General features: G+C 40.4%; 1 protein-coding gene across 2 annotated transcripts in view; it reads left to right on the top strand.

Moving 5' to 3' along the window:
* Positions 1 to 11,685, top strand: part of nfyc (nuclear transcription factor Y, gamma) — a 22,230-nt gene extending 10,545 nt beyond the window's left edge. Inside the window, exons 2-11 of one of the 2 annotated variants that reach the window (XM_020606796.1) lie at positions 772 to 881; positions 1,008 to 1,079; positions 2,490 to 2,603; positions 4,437 to 4,532; positions 5,823 to 5,999; positions 7,893 to 7,961; positions 8,402 to 8,560; positions 8,939 to 9,043; positions 9,161 to 9,220; positions 9,684 to 11,685. In XM_020606796.1, coding sequence (XP_020462452.1) covers positions 783 to 881; positions 1,008 to 1,079; positions 2,490 to 2,603; positions 4,437 to 4,532; positions 5,823 to 5,999; positions 7,893 to 7,961; positions 8,402 to 8,560; positions 8,939 to 9,022 — 870 coding nt within the window. In that variant the 5' untranslated portion in view covers positions 772 to 782 and the 3' untranslated portion in view covers positions 9,023 to 9,043; positions 9,161 to 9,220; positions 9,684 to 11,685. Of the gene's footprint in view, positions 1 to 771; positions 882 to 1,007; positions 1,080 to 2,489; positions 2,604 to 4,436; positions 4,533 to 5,822; positions 6,000 to 7,892; positions 7,962 to 8,401; positions 8,561 to 8,938; positions 9,044 to 9,160; positions 9,221 to 9,680 lie in introns of both variants that reach the window. The other variant, XM_020606795.1, reaches the window with a different exon arrangement.

Raw genomic sequence — 11,685 nt, 5'->3', positions numbered from 1 at the left:
CCTGCTGAATCTTTTCTCTCGAAGTTGGGATGAAAGGGGGAGAGTGAAAGAGTGCAATCCAGACACTCCAAGCTCTGCATGCTCAGACAGACAGGCCAATATTTCCCCCAGCAGATTCCTGGCATGCCATAGTAACCTGCTGGATCCTCTTTCAAACAGTCAGACCCCTTGTTGAAGCAATGGCTTTCATGTCTGTGTGCATGTGTGTGTAACAGCTGGTTTATTTCACTTTACAGTTTTTGGTTAGTTTGTGAGCATGTGGCTGTGTTTGTGTTTAGTCTTCATCCGTTAAATCTGGAGTGCAATTGTTGTCAGGAGATTGCACAAACACACATGCGTCCTCAGTGCTTGGGGTCAACCAGCGGCAACTTGCACATAGCATGTTTGTGTTTTCAGAGTAGACGCAGCTATATAGTGAAGGTGATGGAGCAATTCATAATCAGGAAGTGTGCAGAGAGTTTGGTGGTGGGTTCTTGGACATGTCACCATCCCACAAGGACAAGAATAGAAGCCCATTTGGGGCTCTATTTTAGATTTCATCGTATCATAATTATAGGATATGAAAGGATATGTGGTTCTGACACACAGGAAGAACTCTGGGCAGTGCAGGCATGGCTTGGACTGACACTGGGTTCTGTGTCCTTTGTTTTTAGCAAATTACCTGTCCTCAGTGTCTCTGAATCTTGACATCACATCTTTGGTTTTTTTCTTTCTTGTCTAATAATTAACCATGTAATTCCTCCTCTCTGCTCTTGTCATCCCTCCATGTAGCACAGTAGAGGATGTCTGCAGATGCATTTGGAGCCGGCGGCAGCGATGCCCAGCAAACTCTGCAGTCCTTCTGGCCTCGTGTCATGGAGGAGATCAAGAACCTGACTGTGGTACGTTACCCCCACTGAAACAGACAAGAAACACACATGCCAGAGAAATGAACACTCAAACACATACAAATACAAAAGCACACAGTTTGTTGTCTCTGTAACTGAATCCTCCTTTATTATTTTCAGAAGGATTTCCGTGTGCAGGAGTTGCCTCTGGCTCGAATCAAGAAAATCATGAAGCTGGATGAAGATGTCAAAGTAAGAGGAGAGCCTAAAATATTAACCATAATAAGATAATATTTGTTTCCAGGGAGTTAAGAGCTACACTGTGCTTAAAATAGAAACTTCCTTTACTTAATAAATTGAGACGTTAACTCCACTACAGACATGACCAAAAACACAAGGCCATATGACACTTTTGCAGAGATTGGTTCACTTGGATAAGTAAGATGGGGGAAAATAGAAACATTTTCTTACACATTAAGGTTCCTTAATGTGATTTTCTTCCAGTGCTCAGACCAACACTGCCTATGAATGTCCTGTTTTACTCAACAGCAAAGATTATTTTATAATGGAAACACATGATCAGATGTTGCATATTCAGCAGTTTCTGTTGATAAGAAGTCCATTGCTTATATCAAATGGGTGTCCACGAAAACATAACCAAGCATCATTAAGTGATATTACTGTTAATATCACTTTGCTGAAAACCTGCGGTTACAGCCACCAGAAGTAGCTGTTTAATTGCTTTTAGTTTTAAAGATGCTGTTAGATTTTCACATGTTGACTTTAAAAAAGTTCCATATGGCTACAAGTTGTGGTTTATATTGAACAGCAGTTATTAAAATCTACCAATCTGGTTTTCTTCACAATTATTATTATACTGGTTATACTGGTATTAAATACATATTCAATATACGATACTAATCTTTCTGGTCTGCTCAGGCTATCCTGGGGTTTTGGGGCATTTGTTCAAAGGAACCTACTCATCTCCTAACAATTGCTGTTGTGTGTTGTGCTAGGCTGTTACATGGAGGAGTGATTGTTTTTCCGCCATTACACCAGTTCAAGAGAAAGCCTTGGAATGTCTGTGGCTTAAATGTGTCATGTAAAGAGATCCTTTTAGTTAAGCAGCAGCTTAAAGTGGTAAAGAGATCAGGAGTTCACAAACACATCTGAAGACAAGACCCTCCTGTCAGCACTTACACAGCAGCATTCACTGCAAGAGTGCATGTGAGTGCATGTATTATTACAGTCCATTTTGTACATTATCATGTAGACTACAGTATAAAGAAGTGTAGTTTTAAGCTAAGAAGTTTGGCGCTAGAGGCCTGCAGACCAGTGACTGTACAACATAGTTGTTATTTGGGATAAACAAAGATTTGAAGAAGCATTTTGATGAGTATAATATTACCATTCACCTCTAAGCAGTACAGTCTGCTTGAATAATGTCTTGGACTGACATTATTGGGATATAAACTAATTATAATGAAATATTTTGTTATCTTTATAAACAAATGAATGCATGTATTGCTTACGTTGCAGTGCCTTTAAATGCAGCTATTTGTTACTCAGGTCCTGAGTGATTCATGGTATAGATGATGTGTGATGGATGTTTAACAGTGTGTGGGTGTATTTAACCAGGTGAAACTCAATTCTCCTCTGCAGATGATCAGTGCAGAGGCTCCAGTCCTGTTTGCCAAGGCAGCTCAGATCTTCATCACAGAGCTTACCCTCAGAGCATGGATCCACACTGAGGACAACAAGCGACGCACACTACAGGTCAGTATGACATGTTGTAACTTTTATTAAATTTCAGTTGAAATTTGGCCAATTGACAGCTAAATTTCTGACCTCTCTCACCACTCAACACTTCTCACTCAATGTTTCATTAGTTGTGATTGACACATCCATCTAATCCAATCCTTTTCCTTGTGCACATTTCTTCCACCTTTTCTTTTAATTATGGTCTCCCACACCTTAGCATCATATATGACTGTCTTTTGGTTTGTTGCTTTTTATTCACTGTGTTTTGTGTGTATGTATGTACAAGCATAATTCCCATACCAGCATCCCCTTGAGGACAATCCCTCTGTTTAGTTCTTTTTCCCTCCACTGACTTTGAAAGCAAAGCCAGGCGGGTGCTGGTGACCCACTTCTCCCTCCAGTGCCATTTTGCCATGTTCCACTGTCCCAAAGCTGAATAAGATGGACTCTGGAATGATGCGACATGAAAAGGAAGCAGGGAACTTGAGAGCGCTGATGGGAACAGTTGGGAAAAAGACTAGAGCTTGTCTTACCTGGATGTTCAAGAGGGGAAATTGTGGAGCAGAACATGAAAGCCCTTAAGTCCACTTTATCCATTCACATACCTCTGAGAGATTAGCAGCCCATGGATGTGTGTGTGTGTGTGTGTGTGTGTGCGCGCCAATGCAGGTAGAAAAACAGACAGGAAAAAAGACACTGTGATCACTCTCATTGCAGCTAGTTTTGGAGTAGTCTTTAATGACCTACTTTGGAAGTAGTGCTGTCTGAGTTTATCTCTGTCCTGGAGTTCCTTTGTTTTTAGCACAATATTCTACATTATTGAACTTTACACTATGGGCTTCAAATACAGTAGATGCCTCATAGAGGTTTGTGTGTTCATTACATTTTAGACCACTGGTTATGTATTAAGCATTTGTGATTTTTATTTTTTTTTAACCTCACGGATATGGGCTTTTCTTGTGTCTGAGTGTAAACTGTGCCTTCCATTTCCATATGTTCCCAGATACACATGCACGCAGAGTCCCGTTGTGAAGAGGCCACGCCAAATGGGGTCACCATAGCAACCCTCATCAATAGAGCAAGTGTAGATGTGACCCAGTGTTACCAGATATTAATCAAGCTACTATAAATAGCCTCTAGTGCAGGGAAGTTCACACTGGGGGGTCCTGACAGCCAATATCCTGTGGAAAATTCCACAGAGACAGCACACTCCTGTGGATGTACAAAGCTGTATAGCCACAGAGTGTGTGGTCATAAGGGCAGGAAAACATCGTTCCTGTTCATTTCCACCCACCTCACACATCCAGGGTTATGAATGTAGTGCTGTAGTGATTAGTTTCATTATTGATTATTCTGCAGATAATTTCCTCAAGAATACAATAATTGTTTGGTTTATAAATTCATTTTTGAAAAATGACCCCAGAGACCAAGGTAAAACTTAGAATTTGCTTTTTTTTTTTTTTGTCTGACCAACAGTCTGACGACTGTCATAAAGGACTTAATAAAACCAGCATGGTCTCACACTCAACAGCTCAAACAAGCCAGTGTTGACCTTTTTTTTTTTTGCTTGAAAAATGACTGAAATGATTAATCTGTTATTAAAACAGTTGCATACTATTTGTTTCCGCTCTGAACTCTAATACTTTGACCTCAGTATCAAAGCAAATAGCTGTTAAAGTGATACTGGGAACTTTATATCAGCTCCAGTTGAGGCTCTTGTAGCTCTATTTTGAGAGAGTTGACCTTAGTCCTTGAGGCATGTTTACATATAGGTTGCTGCATCTGATGGGTTAGTATAATTAAACTCTGACCTCATCACTTGACCTTCTGTGTCTGTTATGTTTACAGAGGAATGACATTGCCATGGCAATAACAAAGTTCGACCAGTTCGACTTCCTGATCGACATTGTGCCACGGGATGACCTGAAGCCACCTAAACGACAGGTAGAGAAGCACACAATTCCAGGATAGTTACCTGTACAATGTTAGGCAAACAGCTGTTGTGTTTGGAAAAATGATTTGCTTATACATTAAAGTTAGCGGAGGCAACAGGGCTCAGGTGCTTTTCCATTGTTGGCAACCTGGAGGGGCTGTAAACATCCTTGACTGGAAGCTGGGGTTTGGACGGTGAAGGCTTTCAGTCGGATGTTTGCAGCACCTTATTGCCTCTGACAGCCAACAGTAATGTCAGTGCTGATACTAGTTTGTGTCATTAATAGCTAATAATTACTACCAGTAATACGTGTTTAAACATGTTTCTTTCCAAGAAATAATTCAGCTTGGACAGTGAAAGAGCACATTGCATTGAAGTTTTGCTCAAGCAGGAGACTGATGTCTGTATAAACATTTTGTATACCAGATGGAGGAATGAGATATTTAAATTTGTTGTGAAGTAGACTGTCTCCAGGCATGTAAACATCCTACACTCTCAGCTGTGTTGTCATGGAGCTGGGAGAGGGGTGTTTACACTTCTGGTGATGGAGAAACCTCATCAAGATGAAGCTCTGCTCATTAGTCAGTTATGAAGCAGAATGACACAGGTCAGTGTGTTCCGATGATTAAATATGTGAGATTTGAGCCCCCGATAGATGAATGGTTACAGTGCGGTGCACCATATACCTATGAACAGTGTGTGTGCTATGTTGGTGGTTCCAGTCCAACTGTCAACAGTTGTTGCAGGTCTGCTCCTCTCTGTCTCCCTCATTTTCTGCCCACCTCTCCATGGCCCACTTATGAAAATAAAGGCCAAATAAAATTTGCTCAAGCCCCCATGCCAGCCAAAACATCTAACCTACTGAGCTGAGCTGAGTAAACAGAATCCCAACAAACTCTGACACTGCTTTTGTGCAGCTGACTCTGGAAGAGGATGGACGGGGAGAGTACATTTAAATACATAAATCAGCAGCTGTCATACTATTACTTTTACTATATCATATTAAATTAGTCACAAACGTAGGATACAGAGTTTTGTATAAATTGAGCCTGACTGATCACCACATTCAGCCTAGAATGCCACCAGACCTACAGTGTGTTTTGTTGACCAGTATGATGCTTGTAATGGATCTTGTATCCAGATTACATTACTCTTCTCCGGCCATGTCCCATCAGTTATTTATCAGACCTGTGCTCTTCTACCATGACACCAACAACAATAATTCATGGAGATGTAATGGACTGATAAGCTTCCTTTGATGTGGGTGTATATTTTTGCATGTGTGTATGTCTCATCTTCAGGAGGAAATGCGTCAGTCTGTTGCTCCAGCGGAGCCAGTACAGTACTATTTCACCTTGGCCCAGCAACCTGGAGCCGTACAGGTGCAGGGAACACAACAAGGCCAGCAGCCTGGCGCACAAACAGCCACCCCCATCCAGCCTGGACAGATCATCATTGCACAGTCACAGCAAGGACAGGTACCATTAACACTGTGTTTGAAGGGCTGTTCCCAGGGTTTGTCACAAAAACAAGCAACAAGAAAATGAAGCCACAGCTGAATATCAGAACTCAGGCAATATTATGGCAGTGTAGCAAAGTAAGTGAATTACAGACTGCAGTTGAGGCTGAAGATATTGTGTTTTAATGTCTGTGTGTCCATGTAACACCTGAAGGATTACCTGTCCGCGGTAGTGCTGAGAAGCACATTCTAAACTCCTCCCAACTGTGGGAACCCCGCTGAAAAAGGCTTGTTACTCTGATCATCACATGTGGCGTCACTGATATTAGTCTCGGCTCACATTTAGGAGCTGGCTGCCCTCATACCAACGGGAATAATTGAACCTCAGACCACATCCAGCACACATATCTACATACATGCATAGCCTCCCTCTGAAAGACTAGAGAGGACACATTTGACCTGAATGCTTTTGCTCTTCTATTCTGTTTATTTTTACACAAAAAATGTACAGTAACTAATTTGTTGAAATTTGACCCTGTCTGTTTTTTGCAGTGTCATAGCTTCCAAAATATATGCACATCATACATCTGTACAGTGTGCCAAACATAGTTGAGGACTGTGTTTTTACTTTGAACTGAAGTATACAGCTAAAAATGGGGAAACATTTCCTCAGCTTAAAAATTCATTATCAAATAGGAGTCTTTTTGTGTCTTTTGTCACGTTTGTCATCCTCACTCTCTCTAATGTTGTGTATTTCAGCTACAAAATATGAGCTGAAGGAGACATAAAACAGGAAATCTATAATTGTTTCTTAATGGAATCAAGTCCCTAGCACACAGTTTCTCAAACACACTCACACAGAGTATCGGTGAAGGTGCACTCCCCCTGAATCATAATGTTTTCACGACCTATAACGACTATGCTTATTTAGGGACACTGTTCAATGGTCTGTCTTTCTAATTAGCTCATTCCTACTACTTTTGCTCCAGAGCGCTCACTCTGTCTACAGCTTGGTCTCTACATGTAGTTGTGCTGCTCTGGTTCTTCATGCTGCTTCAGCAGACTTGCCTTTAGCTGAGCTGTCACACTCATTTAGACCTGGCCTGATTCACTAGCGCTGCTGCTGCTGCAGTCCCTACTGAGAGCAGGGAGGTCACACTGTGACACTCACCAAAGTAGGCCCCGTTTAAATTTGATTGCAGAAAAGGTATTTGGTTTGTTGAAGTGATTTTGGGGATGCACCATCTTTATTCAAAATGCAAAAATGTGTTCCTTTTTTAAGTGCTTCCTGATTTAAAAAGAGCTCAGAAGTTGACCACTTCCATCAGACAAAAACATCATATTTGATACAACAGATTTGCTCTGTGAAGTGAGGTGTTAGTAGTCCTATAGAATGAAGACAGTAAAGAAAAGATGGTGAGAATTGGGAGTGGTGTAAGATGGTGGGCAGCGCTCTCATTTCGTATCCTCTTTTTATGTATCTGTGTCCATATGCAGATTTTTTTTGGACACTAGTATCACTAGTATCACTAGTTCTGTAGTTTTTCTCTCAGGTCAGCAACTTTGGCAGAGGTACTTATGAAACCTTAGTTTGCATTAGGCAAACTGCAGTAAATATCACTGTGATGTACATGCATTTTAAAAATCAGCCCAAATTGTTCATGGTTTTTTGTTTGTTTTAACCTGTTTTTGTCATTTCGCCTTAGCTTCTTTGTCATTTCTCCTGTTTTGCTTGCAAACAACATGCTCTTAAATGTCATTTACTGCTTCAGTCTGTATGCTTCATTAACGATTAAGCTTTCTATGTATACACGCCACACATGCTTACATTCTCGTGTTAAGTTGTTGTGATCTCTACTTTCTCAATGTGTGTCTTTCTCTCATTTTCTCATTCTGTTCTGTCGGCCATCAGATGTTGCAAAGTGCCACCATGCAGCAGTTACAGCAAGTGCAGGTGCAATCACAGGGCACACCCATCACGGTAAAGACACATGCACACATGCACTTAAATGTTCCCTAACTACATACACAGAGGCCTTAGCTCTGTAGGCGACCGCTGCCCATGAGCTCAGGTGACTGAGGTCTATAGGGGTGACTGCAGCTTAAGATTATGCGGCCTTTCACTGATAGTGTTACAGACTGAAGTGAAAGAGAGGTCTCGAAATCTTTGTGTCACGTTATGTCACCATGTTTTTTGTGCCTGCCTGATGATCTTAAAAAGACTTAAAATATAAGGATACTTCTGGTTAAACTCAAATTGCAGGGTAGTTAGTGATTTCCTGTTTTTTTTTTTTTTGTTTTATGTCATAAGCTACATCCCTGTTCCTGGTGTTGTTTGACCACTAATGTGTTACTTGCATTTCTCTCTCTTTCTGGCTGTGGCTTGTGCTGCTTTTATCTTTCTTTTTTGCCCTTCATCAGAGCGCTCCTGTGGCCATGCAGGTGGGTGAGGGCCAACAGGTACAGATTGTCCAGGCTGCAGCAGCCCAGGGTCAAGCTCAGACAGCTCAAGCTCAAGGCCAAACCATGCAGGTCATGCAGCAGATCATCACCAACACAGGAGAGATTCAGCAAATCCCGGTAATAAATTGCATCAAGCTTTAAAAGAAAAGCAGTGTGAATTAAGAGAGGAGACTGGTAAAGAAGCTGAAGCACTGAATGAAAAGCTCAGGGAGTTGAATGAGGGGAGGAACAGATAGGCTCAAGTGAAAACAGACAAAATGGCTAAAATAGTGTATGCTTGCTGTAGTTACACGTGGGGTTCGATACTGTGGGACAAACATTGTTTTTAGTGAATGATCTATTTTTCACTTTTGGATGGGAGTCATCAAATTTACAATTCAGCATAGGAAAGAGAAGGATCCTTGTTGCTGTGATCAAAATGGCTGTGACCTCTGCTTTGAAATGACCTTTGCTCTAAACTACTCTTTGTCTCCCCCATGTGTTGATTGACTGTAGGTGCAACTAAACACAGGCCAGCTACAATACATTCGTCTAGCCCAGCCTGTCTCTGGAGCACAAGTGGTCCAAGGACAGATTTAGACTCTCGCCAGCACCCAACAGGTACCGTAATTATGAAAGGGATAAAAAAAAAAGAAAGTTAGCATTCAGTAAACAAGCTGATATCCAATAATTCACATTGTTCACTTGTTTAATTTATGTAACGTATTCTGTTTTCAGATCACACAGACTGAGGTACAGCAAGGACAGCAGCAGTTCAACCAGTTTACTGATGGACAGGTAACAAATGCAGTAATTACATCCAGTGTGTCAGAGCTGTAGCAATGACAATGAAAGTTTGAGCTACATGCTGAATTTTGTATCTTTTATTTGCCAGATGCATCTGATCCACTGTAAATATTTGTGGCATGTCAGTGTTTCTCATTTTAGCTAGAAGAAATACAGTTTTACCTTTGACCTTTATTTAACCAGGAAAGCCTCAGTGAGACTAAAAATCTAAAAAAGTCTTACACTTGAGAAACATGAAACGGATAATACAGAATATACCATAAGTTGGGTTTAGACACAAATATAATCATACAGTCATGAATAAAAAATTTTAATACAGCCAGATAAAAGATGTTCTGTCTTACAAATAACCTAAATACCACCTTGTAACAACCCAAGAGCCTTCACCCTATCAAATTCAACAAGATTGACATTCAGCCTTTCCGTCTCTCTCTCTCTCTGTGTTCCTCAGCAGTTGTATCAGATTCAACAGGTGACGATGCCAGCAGGACAGGAGCTAACCCAACCAATGTTCATTCAGTCCACCAACCAGACAGCTGACACACAGGTCACGCAGGTCAGCACTGACTGAGCCCGACCAGGAACCCTGCTCAACACACACCACATGCATACCAGCTCATGTGACACCAACAGATGCCACCGACTTTGAAGAAGGATGCTTGATAACATTGATTTTAAACATTTAGACAAGGGACCTGAAATCTTGTAACACTCATTTTTTGTAATAAATTTATTACACTGGATCAAAAACCAAAGGGACACCGATTGACTCTTTTACAATCACATGTTAAGTTGCAACCACAGATTAAATGAGCATTTTTGTACTTCTGTCACCCACGCATGTAGAGAGAATATGCATATACTGCCACAGTCAACAGTCTCTGCACAGACCAACTCTGTTCTTTTCCTCTTCTTTATACAAACTTCAAATATTTTTAAAACATAAAAAAGCCAGTGCTTTATTCCTGGCACCTCCTATCTTCTCTCTGTGTTTGAAATGAATTGGGAAAGTGCCCGTCTCTGTCAGCATGACCTGCTCCAGGCATATTTGTGGTTGGAGGATGCTTGGGGATTGAATTATACCCTCTCCATTGTTTGCCATGAAACTGATGGATGAAATGAAGCCATATACCTCACATATCACTTTTTACAGCAACTTAATGGACGGGAGGCTGTACGGCTCAGTTGTACTTTCATGTAATCTTTGTTGTGTTGTTTTTCCATATTGATGATGAAGCATGACTTTATGTTGTAAGGGCTTCAAAATGTATAGGCTAACTGTGTATGTGATTGTGCGTGTGTGTGTGTGTGTGTGCGCACACTTGTGTTTCAAGCACCTACACCATCCACTTCCATTTGAATTTCTTTCTTCACGCCTTTGTCTTTAGAACGGGCAAGCACTTCTCTGCCTCTATGCAGTTTCACATAACCTTCTCTGACGGGGTGGTTTTGGGGTCTTGTGCCCTGGTTTCATTTACAAACACATGACACCATCTGGAGCAAAACAAACAACAAAACAAAAGCAAAAAAAAAACACTTTTTATAGAAATCTTTTTTTTTCCCAATACATGCATTTCTTTGTTGTTTTAAAATGTTTGGCCTCATAATTTCCCCATCCTTTTTTGTACAGTGATGATTATTATTAGTGTTCTTATTGTTGTTTTTGCATGTAGTTCAAACTGGCAGCATGACATGCAATAGATAGGTACAATATTATTTTTGACATTCTTTTTTGTAAACAAACTTTCTTTGTGAGAAAAATAAAACACATAAGAGTCCTGTTTTATAGTATTTTTCAGTTTGTATCATCAAGTTCTAATGTTTGTTCTTATCATTGTATTTTAGGTGAATTAAGCACCTTGCTAGTGTGTGGACAGTAGACAGGGAGACAGGAGACAAATGCGACACCCCACAGGCAATAAGTCTTGAACCAACCCAGTCACAATTCTGCTGTATTTTCAGGTAGACATATCTCACTACTAGTTTCCAAAAAACATCACTGTCTTTCATGCATTTATAGGAACTTTTATGTAATAGGTATGAAGGTGAAACAATATTTCAGCACAGAACTTAATTTAAATGTTCACAAAAGACTCAGATTTCACTTATCTGCAACCAAAATACTTCTGGAACAAAAATAAGGAATCTTTGCTTGTTCTTGGCCACTGAAAAACAAAAGTGATGTTTACAGTTGTTGATTGTATTGGTTTGTAAGAAATACAAAATACTGAAAGCACTGAAAATATGTCGTTTATACCTCAGCTCAAAACGTCAAGTTCTCTGTTGTACATCAGCCCATTTTCTCTCGAGTCAAAAGGTGGCATCTTGTGGGTTCTTTGTATGTCGGCATAAAACATAAATGGCTAAATATCATTACATACTATATCCAAGCAGCTCGTTTAAAGGCTGTATTTGAATTTGGCATCTCAAAATCCAAAGAATTAGTACATTTCCTT

The sequence above is a fragment of the Monopterus albus genome, unplaced genomic scaffold, assembly GCF_001952655.1.
Source record: "Monopterus albus unplaced genomic scaffold, M_albus_1.0 scaffold82.1, whole genome shotgun sequence".
NCBI lineage: Eukaryota > Metazoa > Chordata > Actinopteri > Synbranchiformes > Synbranchidae > Monopterus > Monopterus albus.
The sequence above is the reverse complement of the archived record's forward strand: the minus strand, read 5'-3'. Positions and strand labels throughout refer to the sequence as shown.